This window comes from Lactuca serriola, chromosome 4, assembly GCF_051521515.1.
Source record: "Lactuca serriola cultivar US96UC23 chromosome 4, Lser_US96UC23_V15, whole genome shotgun sequence".
Taxonomy (NCBI): Eukaryota; Viridiplantae; Streptophyta; class Magnoliopsida; order Asterales; family Asteraceae; genus Lactuca; species Lactuca serriola.
Genome location: NC_136411.1, coordinates 84562045 through 84581468, shown reverse-complemented (window position 1 = coordinate 84581468; position 19424 = coordinate 84562045). Strand labels below are relative to the sequence as shown.

The 19424-nt window shown below is 33.3% G+C and overlaps 2 protein-coding genes across 4 annotated transcripts; one reads left to right on the top strand and one right to left on the bottom strand.

Moving 5' to 3' along the window:
* The first annotated feature begins 3969 nt into the window (after positions 1–3969).
* LOC145102042 (E3 ubiquitin-protein ligase AIRP2-like) lies at positions 3970–6052 on the top strand. The gene is made up of 5 exons (XM_079039372.1): positions 3970–4239; positions 4661–4811; positions 4916–4982; positions 5181–5415; positions 5514–6052. The coding sequence occupies exons 1-5, from the start codon at positions 4160–4162 to the stop codon at positions 5722–5724; spliced, it is 744 nt and encodes a 247-aa protein (XP_078895498.1). The 5' UTR covers positions 3970–4159; the 3' UTR covers positions 5725–6052.
* A 1273-nt stretch (positions 6053–7325) lies between these two features.
* On the bottom strand, positions 7326–12032 carry LOC145102041 (transcription factor-like protein). Of its 3 annotated transcripts, XM_079039370.1 has the most exons (17): positions 11876–12028; positions 11372–11501; positions 11084–11256; positions 10824–10991; positions 10554–10622; positions 10252–10345; positions 10008–10111; positions 9876–9921; positions 9732–9791; positions 9563–9631; positions 9143–9226; positions 8768–8851; positions 8443–8528; positions 8123–8213; positions 7958–8038; positions 7769–7843; positions 7326–7637 (listed from the first exon to the last, which is right to left on the bottom strand). In XM_079039370.1, the coding sequence occupies exons 3-17, from the start codon at positions 11194–11196 to the stop codon at positions 7503–7505; spliced, it is 1359 nt and encodes a 452-aa protein (XP_078895496.1). In that variant the 5' UTR covers positions 11197–11256; positions 11372–11501; positions 11876–12028; the 3' UTR covers positions 7326–7502. The 3 variants fall into 3 exon arrangements, with proteins under 3 accessions (XP_078895496.1, XP_078895495.1, XP_078895497.1); XM_079039369.1 differs by lacking the exon at positions 11372–11501 and having other exon boundaries at positions 11876–12032; XM_079039371.1 differs by lacking the exon at positions 11372–11501 and having other exon boundaries at positions 11084–11251; positions 11876–12027.
* Positions 12033–19424: the final 7392 nt, after the last annotated feature.

Below are 19424 nucleotides of genomic sequence, written 5' to 3'. Positions count from 1 at the left end.
GTTCCCTCTGTTAGTGTGAGGGTATTTCTGCCCAAAAGGATTGATCTTGTAAATTTTTTGTCAAATAAGGGTAACTTTTGAATAAATTAAATTAAATTTTGATTCCACTTTGACTTTTGACTGGTCAAAATAGGAACCCGATTTGAAAGTGGTCAAGGGATTTTTTTTGTTCGTCATTTGATCGATCGTCAAGGGGAACGCAAAGGAAATGAATATAGAACACGAAGGGAAGAAGGAATGCATAATCGATTGAGAGGAAGAGGAGATTGGGACGGGAATGAACCGAAGGCAGTCAAGAAGAACGCACACGAAATCAGCGAATGTTCGATCGTTCTTTTGGTTGAAGGAAGGGGGTCCGATGGCTTCTGATTTTTCATCGATTGATTCGCAATCGGTGATGGCCTCTAGGATTCGACTTAGGCCGAAGAAGAGGAAGGAAAAAGAGGAGGCGGCGAGGGGTGTTAGGAGGTGGTAGTCGACGAAGAGAGATAACCGAGCCTATTAGATCAGCCCTCGCAGGATAAGAAATCAGTCAAGGAGGCCGCCGGAGCAACCCCCTCGCCATCACTGCTGTTGACAACAGCCACCACTGAACCACTCTTCTACTTTCGTTTTCCTTTTCCTTGTCCAAACAAGCCAAGCACAGGTGGTGCCCTCTATGGGATTGGCAACTGTTGCTGCTTTCATTCCCTTTTCTTCTCCGATCAGACACGAAGGTGAAGAACCCCTCCTCCATCGTTTGTCTTACAGGACCAAAACAATCATTGATTTTTGATTGCTTCCGTTCGTTCCTTCTTTCTTAATCTGATGAAGACAGACTTTTCCCCCGATTTGTTAAGATGATGACCGTGTTGGTCCCTTTACCCAAATTTTGTATCAAATTGGCAAAACCAGTCCCTCTAGTTGTAGCTTTAAATTAAAATTAGCCACTTGACATAAATCTTTTCAAAGCATGTCCTACTTTAATAAGATTTTAAAAGAAGGGGTGTGAATTGACAGAAATACCCTCACACTAACAAAGGGCACAAACGACTGTTAAGCCTTTGGACCAATTCCACAACAAATCAAACCTTTTGGACCACCGGTGCAACCCCAAAACTTTTTGGATCAAACATCCAATTTTTGACATACCACAAGGACCAAACTTGCAATTTTGTCTTAATTTATTTTTTAATTAATTTTCTTACTTATGTATTTATTTTTTATATATTTAAAAAAATTAATAGACCACACATATTTGTATATCATCGGATGATCCCTACTGTTTATTTTTTAATTAATTTATTTTTTTAACTCGGATGGTCCCTACTGTTTAATTTTGTTACGAACTTGGTCTCTGTCTTACATAAAAAGACTATAGTTCCCGTATAAGTCATATTCCTGTTTATAAGCTACAAGCTAGTTTGTCAACCCTTATAATCTATAAAAATTATTGAGCGTGAATATACAACAAACCGGCTCTAAGTCAAAAATTACCATTTTTACAAATTAAAAGAAAAATACTTCAAAAATATAAATATACAGCAAATTTCAGCCGTTTCTAAAAAAATATACAACAAATACATTAGCTGATTAAAATAACAATCTATAAAAATCAAGAATCACGGACCCAATTTCACTTGGGACCCAACTTTGAAGTCGACACCAATTCCATGTCTCATATATGGAGCTAAACCCACCACATCCCGAATTCTGGATCCACATACTCTAAATCGTCATCGAGTAGCCTGAATGCTTATCCGTAGTTAATGTTGAATGTTAGTATGTTACTTAAACTCTATTCATAGAAGTGATTTTTTCGATACTTTATCTAATATTTGATGAGTTGGTTACTTTATTTTTATAAACATGAAAACAAGGTTTTGAGAGAGCAATACAAGCCTCGTGGACCCATACATATTGGTAAAAGTACAATCATTGTTAACAACGACATTTTTAAATAATTCCTAGATATACAAGTAATAATAATGCACTTCATCAATTCTCCTAAGAGCCCACAACTATCGCAAGCAAACATGTTCATGACGAGGAACACATTTTTTTTTCTTTCAAAGACAATTAGATCATTAAAATTTAGGATATAATTATTCACATTTTCCACCCTTATTCTTTGTTAGGATTTTGTTCAAGAATTTTCTAGATTCATGGATTTAGTTCAATTTATTTGGATCATTCGTCTATATTTTTTCCATCCAAACACCTTATATTAAAAGGACAAATATCTAGAGTAGGTTGAGAATTATTATGCCTGAAGCAGTACACTAAAATTGGATTTGGTAACATTTTATACTTTGCATATATAATACGACCAATAGTTGTAACAAAAAAGAAAAATTGAGTAATCTAATCACATACTAGTTTACTTTTAAAAATAATAACCAATATTTTTTTTTGAAAATTAACCGGTCTCTTGACCAAAATAGCTCAATTATATATATATATATATATATATATATATATATATATATATATATATATATATATATATATATATATATATATATACCTTTTCTTTATTTTAGTTATTATTGAATTTCTAATTTAGATTGTTTTAGATATTTTTTTGTTATAATTAATTGTTTGTTGGCCCCATCAGTCAAATAAAATAGATCATTCCTTTGGGAAGAACCAATCAAAGAATTTCTTTATATCCATTCTAAGCGTTCTATTTCGTATGGTATTTCGTACGAATAAAGGATACATTGGTAGCTTACAAAATCTATTTTTTCATTGTCTTTCTTTTTTTCTATTAAAAAAAAAGACGATTAAAACTAATCAAATAAAAAATACTTCGAATCAATGAATATATGAAAATTTCTTAGTAATGGCTAATGGCTGCTCGCGTGATTTGGAATAGAGTAATAGTACTATCTAAAAAACATGAACAACTATATATATATATATATATATATATATATATATATATATATATATATATATATGAGACACTCAAAAATAGAAATAAACATTCCGAAGAGCGAAATTTTGAAGCTCTAGCTACCGGTATTTTGGACAAAGCTGTTTAAGTTTATCTACAACTGATTCAACAAACCAGGTGAGTTTTACTCTTTAATTTAATTGCATTTCACTTTCGAAACAATTTTATGTATTCCAAAAGAGAAATTAAATATCCTCCTACTTTTGTTTCTACAAATTCTCATATCCAATTAAATAATGACATGTGTCATATTTGTATATTAAAATTTCAATAAATGGGCATTAAATGTTATACATGTCACTATTTAATTGGGTAGGAGGATTTGTAGGAACAAAAATTAGGAGGATATTTAACTTCTCATTCTAGAATGCATATACAAGTTCGAACTACGAGAAACCAGTCCGGAATATCTAAATTTTGTATGGGTTTTTACTTTTAACCATATAGAAATTATATAACTGCATGAAATCCGAAATGAACATAATTATTCCATAATACACTATTTCAAAACACATAGTCCAAAATACAATTTTTAAGACCGAAATATACAGGTGTCAGGTTCTGGACACGATATTTATCAATCACCGCCCACTCCGAAATACGATATTCCAGAGTAATTGGTCATTTTATAAAATTTAAAAAAAAAATAATTATTGTCATCAAATTGTTCATTTATATTGGTTAGATTACTTAATTTCCTAAAAAAAATGTGCTAATAACATTGCAATTAACATAAGTGGTATTACGTTAAGAAAGAAACAGAATTCATGACGAAATGCAAATCAATAATACAAAATCAGAGGAGAAGTTACTTAAGGAAAACTTAAGGGACTAGGTATGAAATTCTATATAAATTTAATACCAAAAACAAAACAATTATTTGGAATAGTGAACTGAAGGATAATCTAATATAATTGATTCTTTTCATAATAACCACTTTAATTCTTTTTTATACAATTATTAGTATTATAATTACCACTAGATCCTATTAATCTAAAAACTTCAAAGTTCCACCAGCTTCTTATCCACGTGTCAGCTTGACAGTGACACAGTTCTTCTCCTTCTTCAGTTCTCTCGAGAACAGAGAGAAGTTACCACTGATCTCACCCCACTCCTAGAGAGAGAAAACAATTCTAGGGTTTTTAGAGAGAGAAAGTCATCACGAATCTCAGTAGATGGTGTGTGAATTTGTGTAATTATTTTCGCGGAAGAAACAAAGAGATGTATGTGGGATCAATGAGAAAATCGTTCAAGGATTCTCTCAAACTCCTTGAAGCAGATATTCAACATGCTAATACTCTGTAAGAAGTCAACCATTCCCTTATCTTTTCCTCTCGTGATTTCCTTTTACGAAATTCAATGTTCTATTCGTAAATCCTTCAATTTAGTCTCTGGGCTTTTAATCTCTTAGATGAATTTGGGGTTTTTTTATATATGGATTCACGAGTTATTTCATAGTCAGAAATACACATGTATCTGGTTTATGTTCGACTCTAGTGGTTGCTTTGCTTCTATATGGGATAAAGGTATCTCACCATTTTTAATCAACAAAAGCAGCTTTCCATCATAAAAATTCCAAGACTAATTGAATTTCAATCTGTTTCTTTCAACTTGTATGAATTAACATTGATTCTCATGCTACGATTTGCTCTTTGTTTGTCAATTTGAGGGTATAGCTCAAAAAAAAACCCTAAAATCCATGGTTTGGTTCATGAGGTGCAGGGCATCTGATTTCCCAAGGGAGTATGATGGTGCCTGTGTTCAGATGAGAATGTCTTATAGCCCGGCTGCACAGTTCTTTCTTTTCTTCGTTCAATGGTCTGATTGCCACCTGGCCGGTGCTCTTGGACTCTTGCGGATCCTGATTTTTCAGGTCAAAATTCAAACTTTTTTTTTCTAGCATTTTATTTATGAATTATGAGATATATGATTCGATTAATTTCCATTCATAAAGTTTCTAGCTTGCATACACTACAGGTTTATGCAGATGGCACCACCACCATGTCTACTCATGAAAGGAAGGCTAGCATAAGAGAATTCTATGGTATACTGATATATGATTTAATATCCAATTATAAAGCTTAACAAAACCGTTTTCTATATCTATTTTTGTCCCATTGACATGAGTGTCACTCCGAGTCCTATCTTTTTTAAGAAGATTGTGTTTTACATCTACTATGGTGTTTTTTTTTTTTTAATTGTTTTAAGGAGTTGATGTTTAGGATGATGATATGATGGATAGGTATTATATATCCATCTTTGATGCAACTTCAAAGTGGTGTGAGTGATTCGGAAGAGAAAAAACAGAAGAAGGTATGCATGGAAAGGTATAAGAAAAGAGAAGATGAAGATTATAATCGATGTTCTGATGTTGACATTGAACGTGAAGAAGAATGTGGTATTTGCATGGAGATGAATGGCAAACTTGTTTTACCAAAATGTAACCATGCCATGTGCTCAAACTGCTATAACGATTGGTATGATTCTTTATCTTATCAATGAATAATTGAATATGCATATTATGCTTTTGCAACAAAATAAAAAAAATTTAAAAAAAATGTTGATTTTTGTGAAGGCGTACAAGGTCGCTATCATGCCCGTTTTGCCGGGTGAGTCTAAAGCGAGTTGACTCGGGGGAGTTGTGGGTGTATGTTGACTATAAGGAAACAATTGACATGGCCACAATAACAAGAGAAAATCTGAAAAGATTGTTCATGTATATAGACAAGCTGCCTCTTGTTGTCCCTGACTCAAATTTTGACACCTATGATTCGCATTTGATGTAAGCAAATTGACTAATTTACGTATCTACCCCTCTTTATTTGGTGGTTAGATGAAACCCGGCCTGAGAGTTTGTTGTGGGCAGGGGGTTTGAAGTGGAGATAGTTTTTACTTGCAACATAAAAAAGGGTTGTTTGGTAATTGTATGTAGTAAATATGTATATGGATATGATATGCTTGAATGGTGACACGCTAAATGTCTGTATTGCCCTTGGTATCGTGAGTGAGTTGGAATCTTAAGCTTTGCTGATGGTAAATTTATGTATAGATTTGGAGTTTGGTTCACAAAGCTTTTGGAGTTCTCGTTGAAGATAATCTTGACAATTGGTTTCATATTTTCTTTTGGGGTTATCTTTAATATGGTATAAATGTCTTTTCTATTAATTATAATCGATTGTTAAAATCATTTTTTAACAGCAAACCTTTTTCTAAAGGGTTAATTGTATAGAACACCTGTATTTTCTGATTGTTTTTGGTTAAATCAATTTTTTTTTTTCAAAAAAAAAAAAAAAGAAACCCATGTATTTTCTTATTTTCTGAGTTGGTTTACTGATGATCTTTTGGTTTTACATTATTTTTTCCTGGAAAAACTTCTAACTTCTTATTTGAAAAAACTCACATTTGACACACTTTTTTTTTAGCTCATGTTACAACATCATAATCCGAAGGAAACATTTCATATTTTTAGTTCAAGAGAAATAATATCTTGTTAGAAAAAACATTTATCAAAATCTATTTGCTAATGTTCAAAGAAAGCAGCAATAGATCAAAAATCAACTTACAAAATCAAAAAGAAAAAACAACTTACAGCAGGGGAAAAAACGGTCTTGGTTAACTTAGTATCTTATATGGTTTTTCAAAATCAAAAAGAAAAGACAACTTACAAACTTCAATATATGTTTGGTATCTAATTTCAGCTTTCATGAATTTTCTGTTAGAAACATTTTCAATTTTACAAGTGACGATAGTCCATAATAATCTTATTAGATTTTTTTTTAACTTATTTTTAATAGCAGAGTCAACAAAATCTTTGAACAATGTATTATTCAATTTCCAATAAGAGATGTAAAACCTTCAATTGGCAAACATAAGGTTTTAGAGACTGAGGTTTTGTGCCTGCTAATTAAGTTCTTTGCATTCTAATTTGAAATTGAATAATAATTTAATTTTTAAACAATTTGTTGGCTGTAATTGAAAAAGTTAGAAATATGCAAGAGTTTTCTGGAATAAAAGAAGTTTAGGTTTAAAAAAAAATAAAAATTAAAAATATAAAGTTTTTTATATGGTAAAGCCTATCCATTTTTTTTAAAGTTTAGCTAGTTTATTATCTGTACTATATATAAAATGTTCAATAAAAAAAACTTTCAATTTCATTTGTTTTTTTAAAACATACATCATATTTTAAACTCTCCAATTTTAAATGGACTACTTTATGTAATATTTGATAAATATATGTAACATACGATAAGACAATGAAATTAAAACAAGAGGCTTATAATAAAGAAATAAATGAAAATAGTTAGTTATTTCTTGCATTTTTTGTTGGAATACGTTTGATTACCCATTTATCCTCATAAATATTTACATAAATGCATTACAACATTGCTATATTTAACCATTTTCATCAGTGCAAAACCACATGATACACAAATATGCATGTGAAATATCAGATTTACAAAGTGAAACGGATATATCACATATTATTTTCACTAAATCTGGAAACTTTATCAAAAAATAATAATAATAATAATAATAATAATAATAATAAAGTAAGGGAGCAGAGCTATTTTTGATGGCTGAGAAATTCTTTCATGTGTGCATAAATTTCAGTTTTGACTATAAGTTGCATCTTCTTCGAGTCTTCCCATAGCAAACTGCTGTATTCTCTTGCAAAGTCGCAAGCTGCTTCAAACACATCCTACAAAAAAAAATGAATTCACACAAGTAAAATAGCAACCTACTTTTGTTTATTTATTTTTTTATAGCATCCAACTTTCAAACAAATGAAAGTAAGTTGCTAATTTTTGCATTTAACCTTTTTTTTCTTACCCTTGATGGGAAATCATCGAAGAAATGAGCAGGTGTCATCTCTACCCTGTTTAGATCTGATTCCCACAGCCTTATCTGTTGTTGTTTATCAAATACTAAATATCAATCCAACACAAATAACATGTTTTTATTTATTTTTTATATGTTTGTTTGAAGATAAGATTATGATAATGGGAAATTTGGAGTAACCTGGTCTGTGACATTTTCAGGTACAGATGGCACTTTTTCTGCAACACGAGGATGAGCATTCTGCTGAAGAAATGAAATTATCTGCAAATCAAGAAAAAAAAACATTAATCCAATCCTACTCATGAAATATTAATTACATTTTTTTTTTGGATGTTTGATGCTTGCCTGGTCTGCTGTAATGCCATTTGAAAAGGCTTTGTAGAGGTTCTCTTTTGTAATGGATCCAACAATCAGGTTAGGAAGTTGATATTCTACCCTGCGCAAGTTATACATAAAAAATATTAATCCTCTGTCTAGAATAACTACAATTTATCCATTGTAGAAAGTTATTGGTTTTACACAATTTATCGTGTGATAAAAATCAACCACCATATAACGTAACTAACAAAAAATAATATGATTTTAACAGTCCGAAAAAAGAAATCAAGTAAACAATATGTGAAGTTTTTGGCAAATAGAACATGTAGAAAATATAAAGAGAGTACCTTGCAAAGAGTCTTAAGATTTCACAATGTAACTTAGAGGTTGAGTAGGCATAGAGCCTGAAGTTGGTTTCCACAACAACATATCCCTAGAAACCAGCACAAAATCAGCTGATAAAAATCATAATTCTTTTCAACATTCTCAATATATATATATATATATATATATATATATATATATATATATATATATATATATATATGCAAACAATCCTTTTATTCCTATATGAAAATTTTAACATATTGGAATTTTGTAGCCACATCAGCATATGGGAACTTTTTTTTTTATTTCATAAAATCATCAAACAGGAATTTAGAGATATTGTACCTGTTTCCTTGATGATGCATCTGATAGGCTAATAGAGAGATTGGTAGCCAATTTTGTAGGAATGAACCAACTATCTTTCCTCCCCTACAGAAACAAAAGATGCCAATGAAATAGATTTTTTAATATATCTACACTTTACTTTTTACTTTTAAAATTTTCTTTCTTGTATTTTAAAAAATCTACCGAATTATAGCAGTGAAAAATGATGAAATTGCTATAATTGGGTAGACTTTTTAAAGTACAGTGCTACTGTAACTGTAACAGGAAGAAATGAAAGTAGGACCCGAAAATGACAAAAAAGGACATGAAAGTACATTGCCATTTCTTGCGTTTAACCCTTACAAAATATGGGAAAACGAATGTAGTAGCATTCACCTGTTGGAGTTTGATGAGTCCCAAGTCTGCAAGGTCTTTAACTGTTATCCTTTGTATCTCGTCTAAAGTGTTCATATTATATGCCTGTTTTTGTTTTCAAATTAAAATATCAGCCTCAATAGGGAAACACATATTTACTATTGACTTGTGAAATTTTAGGGTTAAAAGGGTATTTGAGTATCTGTAAGGAGGGATGAAATGCTGGGAATCGAAATCCATGGGTTTTAAGATGGAAAGTAGAAATCCATCAGTCAAAGGAATTTGTGAATTCCAATTGATTTCAATTCCGTACTCCACAAACACGGGATTGGAATGGAATTGAATTCCAATTCCAGAAAAACCAAAACCCTCCTTTGGGTATATTACATTAAAAAATCACATTTATGCTTTAAAATATATATTAAAAAAAAATTTTGATACCTCACCAGTAACATGAAAGCTAAGTTCTAGCAGAAATGAGATCAGATCTGCAGAGTCCACTCCTCTGTCCTGTTCACAAAAATTTCAAAAAGGACTCAAAATATAGTATTTAGAGAATATAGAAATTTTTTTGTCAAAATTGGATACAGATGCAAAAAAATATGAATACCTCAGAATTACTGATATACTCCCTGATGATATACCAGAGTTGTGCATTGGTATCCATTAGCTGTAATGCAAAAAAAAAAAAAAGGACATCAATAATTAATAAAATACAGAATATAAATAAAATTCAAGTACATATTTTTCATACCAGGAACTGAAAACCACTTTCTGTGAGCCGAGAACCTTCATTGTCCCTATGGAAATGTGAATCAACCATCATAAGATTCATATTTTAAAGAGAAAAATGGTATAATTTTAAGAAATAATTTTGAAAACCCACCTTTGACTTAAAAGGCCTCGTTGGAAGACTTTCATCATGGAAGGACTGATGCTCTTTGTTGTAACCTCAACTTCAGCAGAGTTTATGAGATGCAGCAAGAAACACTAAACTGCCACAATAGCAAGTCATCAAAGAGAACATACTGAAGCTGCAAAATGATTTAAGATAGAAACCGAAATATATTCTTCACAATTTAATGAAAGTAACACAAACTACATAAAAAGATTATACAAAGGTTTCATACCTCCCATTGTTGAGCAGCATAGTTGTCTAACTCCTCTAAGCTTGGGAGTCTTACTGTTATATTTGCAGCCATAGGTTCTCTCGGCAACACACCACTACAAAAGCCACCTCATATGTCACATACATACATACATACATACACACACACATAAGCAATCAGCATTGGAGATGAGTTGGGATACAAGTTTCAACAATAGAGGTATATAAGCTTTTTTCCCATTAAGTCATTCTTTCTGCATTAAGTCAAAACGAGACACATTCATATAGCTTACTAAATTAAGTGATTTAAGTCATATGACTTACCCATGAACAACATGCTTCCGAAGGTTCATCTGAAACATCAGGTTTAACCTGTAAGTGGCTTCCTTCTTCCTGCAGACACAATTCAGGACATGAGCAAATAGACTTAATTCAAAAGGGAGAGACTTTATATAATCTTGAATTGAATGGAAAATGAAGTAGGAAATGATCTAATGAACTAAAAATCATCCATCAAAAGATAAACCAGATAGGTGAAGGGAACTCTGTTTGAAAAAAGAAATAAGTAAAAGGGAATTAAGCAAACACATGTACCTATCAACAGTTTCAGTAAATACTCTCAATTGAATGAGTCTATCAACAGCAACTCTATGCTTTGAAGCACCATCAACAAGAACCCATTCTTGCAATGAACTGGCTGACACAGGCACATCTATGTACAACAACTGGAGAACATACTTTTTGGCCAATGGTGGCAAAGACCTGAACAAAAAAATGTGGTTAACACATTGTGTAAATGATCAAACATCAAACATATATTAACAATGAAAAAGTGATGGACTTAAAGAGATAACCTGAGAATAGCTTCACAAATGAAGGCATTCTCGTATAGCTTGTCGAGCTTCATGGCAGGTAAGGAAGACACCATGTCCATGAAATTCTTAGCTATAATCTTCACTTGAGGCATCTTGATCAACTTGTAAGATAGAAGGTGTGTTGATTATAGGGATGAATTTGTGAACCTTTCCTGCTCATAATCATATGTTAACGAATTATTGTGTTGGAATTCATTGTGAAATTGAAGCACATATTGAAAATTAATTTGGCAAAACAATGTCTACAAACTAGAGAAATGATTGGACCTGTAAAGTTGGTGTTCTAAAGCACAGTGAGTCACCTCTTTAGGAATGTGATACAAATTGACAATTCAATTATGTGCATCTTAACAGACATTTAGTCGTGAAATACACAGTGTGTTTCTTGAATGGTGTTCTGTTATTTCCACAAATGCCAAATAAATCATGAAGCACGAGAAATCAAAACAAATCACAGGGTACAGACAACATAGATGCAAACCATACTGTAAGCAATGCCAAGTAAAATTGCATGGAAGCCCACTAAGGAATTCTCTCAAACACCTTATATGCAATGCAAAATCGAAAGGATACATATCTGGTAGAAAACTTCTTTGTTTCCATATGTCATTGATCTACTCATAGTTTCCAGTCGTTTCATTATAATATTTATAATTTACTAGTTCGTGTATATTGACGAGTAGGTTTTCAGTTCAAAAAACTTAGAAACACAAAATGGGGGTCCAGCGGCGATTTAGTGGGAGAAAGGGCGAGACTTGTGCGATTTATTACCTGAATTCCTCGGAGGAGATTGACGGTGTCGAGGAAGACTTTGTGAAACGATGATCGGAGAAGATAGCGGCGATGGCGGTCCAGCAGCGATTTCGTGTGTAATGCGGCTGGAAGAAAGTTGAGAAACGGAAAAAGGAACAACATGAAAAACAAAAAAAGAAAAAGGTTTAGGTAAGTTTTTACGAATTTTACTTCCTTCCTAAACTTTTTGTATTTTGATCTCATATTTCCATGTAATTTTTTTTATTTTATAACAACAATTTTTTTAGAACAGTTTTTATTTCTCTAAAGTGGAATTTGTAAGAAATTCATAAAACTGTTTATTTTACGGATGCTTTTTTAATAATTATGCTCCCGATTTTTCATGCAAACTTGTTATTTTTACATGTTTATTTATTTTTGTTTTTTTTTTCTTTTTAATTAGTTTATACTTAGTTTATACTAGTGGCCATTTTTGCTGACTTGACATATTATGTCAACTTCTTGTAAAAACAAATGGAAATAATAATGAAAGTGAGTCATTTTCTACCAAAATGTTGATCTCTATCGATACCGAACTAAACCGTACCGCATTTAAAAATATGGGACGGTATTTGGTATTCCAAAATCACAAAATTCAGGATTCGGTACTGATATCATTCCTGGTAACATTAACTTGGTACAATATTCAGGATTGATTTTCGAATAAATTCAATATTTGAGAATCGAGAACGGTATCGGTTGGTACTGTTACGTCTCATGCTCATCCCTACCCATGTTTAATACCAATGAATTGAACAATATTTTTGTAATTGATGTTATTTTAATTACAAAAATATATAAATAACACCACGCTAATTGAATTCTTACATCAAGAATTCTTTGTACTTATATTTAGGTTTATTAACTCTTGTACATAGCAAATAGAAGTTAATCTTTCACAACAAATTTATATGTTGTTTATTAAAATCAACCAATACAAAATATTGACAACGAGATCTGCTATTGACAACGAGATCCGCTAGAACGGTAACAATGAAACACCCCTCTTTTTATTTAATTGTTAAAATCATTTTAAATTCATTTTATCATTTTAGAATTACCATTTATGGAAATAAGGTTCCACAATCTTTAAAATACAAGTTTAATAGTATCTAATCATACAAATAAGAGGGTGAAACAATTATCACATCATTACATAAGTTTAAACAACCTCACAGCCAAGTGACCTTCTAAATATCCATGTATTTTTACAAGTCTTCATTTGCTACTATCATTTAAGTCCATGTCATTAATAGGTTAGTTATTAGGAATGCCTAATGAATAATATTGATGTATGTATTCTTATAACTCTTCATTTGTTACTATCATCTAAATCCATGTCATTAATAGGTTAGCCATTAGGAATGTTTAGTGAATAATATCGAGATTTCACACTTTTGAAATAAAAAGAATTTACATGATCCTTTTACATATAATAAATCCCAAAATTCATTTATAAAAACTCTTGATAAAAGTAAAATCTTGATTCACCAAACGGTTATGAAAATCTTTAACTCCTTGAAAACTCTTAAAGTCTTTAGTGTAAAACACAAGTCTTTCTAAAATAAAAGTCATAAGTCATTATTCATCTTACAATCATAATCAAAATACCATCATTATAGTCATAAGCAAGCAACATCATTAAAGTAAGAATAAAAAAATCAGTTAAGTCAATATAAGAGTTGATGCAATGTAATATGCTTCTAACCATTTTCTCGAGAAATTCTCATATGTCCAACCTCACGACTCATAAAATCATAAAATGATAAGTGTATCATGTAGTAATCATGGGAGAATATACATACAAAAAAGGCTCGTATGCCAAACATTGCAAATCATTTCATGGATCTTATACGATTCATTGATTCATCAATAAAGAAAACATCTCGTTTTTTCTTCAATTTCTAGTTGTTCTGATTTCTCTTTACAATGATGCAAAAGCTCCTTTTCTACGGGGCTCACGTCATTCAAAAAACAAATTGGGGTGCTCAAGGTCCCTAACAAGAAGAAGTTTCAAGAACTTCACGTTGTTTCTTGCCAAAAACTTCAATACCCCAAAAATAAGAAGAAAACAGATTGATAATCTTAAGATCCAACTTATATTTCTTATGTTTTTTTTCTTAAAGAACATCCTAATCGTTGGTAATTACATGCTTAACAAATAAGAAGAAAACAAATCAATTAGCTTAAGATCCTATGTAAGTATGTGACATCCCAAAAATCACAATAAATTTAAAATTTCAAAATAAACCATTAATCAACATTGTTTACAAAAATAGTCATTGTTTCAAAAACATCATTTCAAAGCAGAGTTTTCTCAAGACCAAGTGACATAAAACAAGAAGTTGTGTACGATCACACCTTCGCCTTCCTACAATCCTCGGAAGTACCTGAAACTGTAAACTAAAACTGTAATCCAAAGCATAGTGAGTTCCTCCAAAGTACCAAACACACAACATATTGTTGGATTAGGTGTCTAAGCCCATAACTATAATTGATATGTACTTGATCTGATAGTACCATGATCATTTTGGGTTGCCTTCACCATAGCAACTTCACAGGATAACTTTAGAGATAAAGGTTGTTTAATGATTTGTTAATATATTATAAGAATAATATATTAATTAGAAATCATATTATTTAACTAGTATTTAATCAGAAATTAATTTGGTATTAATTTTGGGATTAAAGGAACTGGTTAAAAGTGCAAGGACTGATATTGCAAATCAATGATAGTTGCAGTATTGGGCTGATGGACTCCCTTTGAAAGGGTTGGACAAAATCTATAGGAGGCCCTATAGAAATCGTCCAAGGCCTTCTAGAAAGAGGGTTCATGGATTGCTTGGAGCCTAAGCAAGGATTATGGTTTCCACCTGAAAACCCTAGCAACCACAACTATTTAAAGACCCCCTGACCTCCCAATTTCGGCTATTGCTTCCATGGGAAACCTTAGCCGAAATTTGCCCTCTCTCTCTCACTCATCCTTTGCTTTTGGTGTTTGTGACTCCATTAGAGTTGCAACACTTGGGACACTCAAGCTTTCAAGAGCCAAGATCATCGGTGGATTACTTGTTATTACGAGATAACAAGAAAGGTAACACTCAAACCCTAGTTTCATATTGGTTTTCTGAAATTGTTTGCTAGTATTAGGGTTATTGCTTTGGAAGATCTATTTGTATGTATAACTAGAGAAAAACTTAGATCCAAAGTAATTAGGGTTGCATGTACATATAGTAATGTTGTTATGCTCAACAACACAACACATATATAAACATATACTGGGGTCCTCAACCTATGTCTGGAATACCCCTGCAAGATCCTCATCATATGTAACGCCCGTAGATCCGGGCTAGTCAATTAGAGACAACAAGCATAAAAAAATGAGTTTTATATGGAAGATTATTTAAAAGGATTAATCTCAACCAAGTTGTAGAACATGTCTCAAGGGTTCCATACATATAAAGAACACTAAAATCTGAGTTATAACAAAGAAGTTATGACCCGTCGAAGTTTCGCGACGGAACCGGCACGATACTGGGAAGCGTAAATAGTGAATTTACAATAAATCGATTTTCGCCCTAGCGATCTAAAAAAAAGTCGTAGAATACGTTAAACCGAGAGCGTCCATAAAAAGAACGCCCAAATCTGACTTCGTATGAGGAAGTTATGATTTTTCGAAGTTTCGTCTTAGCGGTGTACAGCCCGAAGTTCGAATATTAGATCGAGCGGTTTTTAGCCGACACAACCTAAACGAGAATCGAATATCTCATTAATAGTAGTGTAACGATAAAAATACAGACGAAAACGGACGTCGGATGAATGACACCTGGCCTTCAGTACGCCCAACGTTCTACTTACGCCCCGCATACTGCTCCTTTTTGCGAACCAAAACGAGCCACGTCGCCCCACCTTGTATCCGATGCGTGTTGTACGAGGTGAAGACTACGCCCAACGTAGTGAGAGGCCTCGCAGGCTATAAAAAGGGTGCGAAGTTGCCCGGATTTTCACACCAAAAATCATACTCTCTCTCACTACTTTCTCTCTCTGGCCTATCGTAACCCCCCTAAACCCTAGGTAAACCCCCTAGCTCCCGAAGGAAGCCCCGAGGCTCCCGGAGTCCCGAGAAAAAGGGTCTTTCGGTTCGGAAACTCTACTCCAAGCGAAGCCCGGTTTTCTATAAAACCTGCTACAAGTGAGCTACGCCTATTCTATTTTTAATATAGCTTTTATTTAATTATAGTAACGTTATTAGGAACTTATAATAAGTAATTGGGCTATTATTATAGGTTATATAAGTATTGTTTAATGTTTATATAATAGTAATAATAGCTAGGCTATTAATTAGTCGCTATTAACGTTAGACTAAACCCTAGTGGTATTGATACTGGGTTTTGTCAAGGGAAAATTGTTTTGAGATAACGAAGCGTTGTCCGAGTACCGAGTCACCACTTTAACAAGTGAATGCATAGTTACTTTCATCTTACACATAGATATGAAGTATTTTATATAAATTACATGCTATGTGTGCATCTTGTCTGAATACTTGATGTGTATGATGGTTGAATGATTTTATACATGTTTTAAATGAGTTAAACTGTATATTTATTTTATATCAACAAATATTTTGGGATAAAATATGGGTAGATGAAATAGTTGGTGTGTGATGAAATAAAATGATGAGAGATACGTGATGATAATTAGGATAGATAGGTGATGATGAATTGGTGATGTAGGATGGAAGATACTATAACCTTGTCCGGCAATTTGGAGATGTAGTCATCTACCAGAGTATAGATGGCGACCACGGACTATTATAGACAACCCCGTGGAAACACCAGCAGACTCATAACCTGTAGGTGATGAAATACGAGTTCAAGTGATGTGGTAACTACGTATTCATGCGATGATACTCCAATCCTTACTAGGTGAGGATTAAGGGAGTAATCCCCGAACCATTATTGTCTGTGTGATGTAGGCGATGATCCTTAGGAAAAGTCCTTAGGAACGAACATATAAGGAAATACGATGTAAAGAGATGAGAGGTAAATACGATATAGTAGATGAACCTTAAGGTAATACTTTAAGGAATATCAAATGAAGATAATGGAGATGTGTAATCGGGTTAATTGTTTGACATGTATTATGTGAAGAAACAAGTTAACTATATTATCATGGGTTGAAAACCCTATGTACTCACCAGGTTTCCCAACCTGACCCACTCAGTTTATTTATATTACAGGTATTGATATGAAGTGACATTACACTGAGAGATTAAAAATATATAAATCACTAGTGATAATGAATGTAAGTTCTATTTATGCTTATGTTTCGGTATTGAAGATGACATCCCAAATGTTTTAAATGAATAAAAATACTCTTCTTCGAAAATGCTTTGATAACGTATTTATCATGTTTTACTGGGAACAAATTCCGCAACATTTTTATTAAAAGAGGTACTCTGATTTTTATAAAGCATAAACAAAATCGGTCTTTTCTGGCCGTGAAAATGGGGATGTCACATCTTAAGTCTAGATTACTCTTGAGCCTTCAGTACGAGTCTGGCTGGCCTATTGGCCCCTTAACTAGTATTTGGAATGCTTGAGTCTGGCATGCCAATTGGGCCCTCAACTCATATTTGGAATGCTCCTGGGTTTGTTGGCTACAACACAAAGCAGTACGACCTCAACCAACACAATATGTCGACATATGAAACATATAAACTTAAACACGAAACCAACAAATACAAAAAATCATGCAAATCTACTACTTAGCCAAATGACCGTATATCACTATCCTATAACCATGATACATAAACTAATGGGTCGACCTTGGTGCCTTCAACCCATGGTACATTGAGGAAAACTCACCTCACAGTCTGAATGCAAGCTGAATAAATCTCGTTCTCGAAAATTGGCTCAACGATCACTTAACCAACACCAATGACCTAATCTCAATTAATCAGCTCAAAATATCTAATATACCCCTAGGTCTATCTGGTTAAAGCTCTGGTCAAAGGTCAAGGTCAACGGGCCAACTTGGTCCACTCAGCTGAGTACGCGGGGCACACTCATTTCCTATATTGGGTGTACTCAAGCTTTGACCGGAGTTGGGCGGTTGACCCCGTACGCACGGCGTACGCTGGGTTACGCACAGTGTACACACATATTCCTTTTTTCTTCAATAAGAGCTTAATACGTTAAGCTCTCATGTCTCAATTTAAGATCCAAGGCCAAAATACCAATAAGAGTCAAAAAGTTTCCAACTTTGTGACTTTACATGCCCATTAAGTGCTTAATACACAAAATCCCAACTTCTTAACACCTTAAGACCTTCTAGAGCATGCATGGGGAAAACGAAGCATCAAGACCACATTTTTATGACTCAAGACCCCTCATTAGGTCTGAAAGAACGACTCACTAAGAGCATGGCATGCTCAAGAATCATCATAGTTGGGACCAAAAATGCCCTAAATGAAGAAATGGGTAGATCTATAAGATAAAATGATCAAGCTATGAGCTTCTTACCTCCTGGAGGTTGCTAGCAAGGAGAGAATCCTAGATCCAAGTTGCTTCCAAGCTCCAAAGGCTTCCCACCACCTTCTTCTTCTTCTTCTTCAATAATACCACCAAAACACAAAGATGAGCTCAAGATGCACTCTTCTCACTTAGGGTTAGCTAGAGGGACGTTTTCTCAGGTGGAGGCTGATGAGGGAATGAGAAATGAGAAGTAAATGATGATTATATATGGACCAAACCCTGATAATTAGGGTTTGAGAATCCATCACGTACGCCCTACATACGCGGTGTACTCCTCGCGTACTAGGACCCGCCGCAGTACGCATAACGTACTAACTCTCTGGCCAAAATCACCAAAATGCCACTATGGGCCATTTAAGCAATCCTTCTCATGCATAAGGGTCAAAATGAAATATTCCTTCATATATATGGTTAAAATTGAAAAAATAACTCATCATCGGGATGTTACAATTCACACCCAATTGAACTAGACTTCATCCTCAAAGTATGATGCTGCAAATAACTCAGGATAATGCTCCCATATCTCCGTCTCCGGCTCCCAGGTCCACTCGGGGCCTCTTCGATGTTGCCACTGAACCTTTACTAAAGGTATCTCCTTGTTGCGTAAGACCTTCATCTTTCTCTCCACCACCGCTACCGACCTCTTAATATAATTTAAAATTTGGACTGAACCTCAGAAAAAATGCATACCACAGGGACCATTTTTTCATTTTTGTCTATATTTAATTTAAAGTTTTATTACAATATATAGACATCTCTCTCTCTCTCTTTCTCTCTATCCCCTTTCTCTTTTTTCTTTCTCTCTCTCTCTCTCTCTCTCTCTCTCCGTATGTTCCTGTTTAAATGGAACCCCAACTCTCCACAATTCTTGATTATAAAGAAGAAGGAGATGGAGAGGAAGGGTCAGGGTTTTGAATTGGAAAAAGGAAATGGGTAAGATGGTTTGAAAATTATCTCAAAATCTAAAGACGAAGAAGGCGATTAGAGTTTTT

Coding starts and splice junctions, on each gene's coding strand:
- LOC145102042 (XM_079039372.1), top strand. CDS start 4,160: ATGTATGTGGGATCAATGAGAAAATCGTTCAAGGATTCTCTCAAACTC. Junction 4,983..5,180: donor TAGCATAAGAGAATTCTATG/GTATACTGATAT, acceptor TATGATGGATAG/GTATTATATATCCATCTTTG. Junction 5,416..5,513: donor TCAAACTGCTATAACGATTG/GTATGATTCTTT, acceptor ATTTTTGTGAAG/GCGTACAAGGTCGCTATCAT.
- LOC145102041 (XM_079039369.1), bottom strand. CDS start 11,196: ATGCCTCAAGTGAAGATTATAGCTAAGAATTTCATGGACATGGTGTCT. Junction 9,632..9,731: donor AGTATATCAGTAATTCTGAG/GTATTCATATTT, acceptor TTTTGTGAACAG/GACAGAGGAGTGGACTCTGC. Junction 8,214..8,442: donor ATCTTAAGACTCTTTGCAAG/GTACTCTCTTTA, acceptor TAACTTGCGCAG/GGTAGAATATCAACTTCCTA.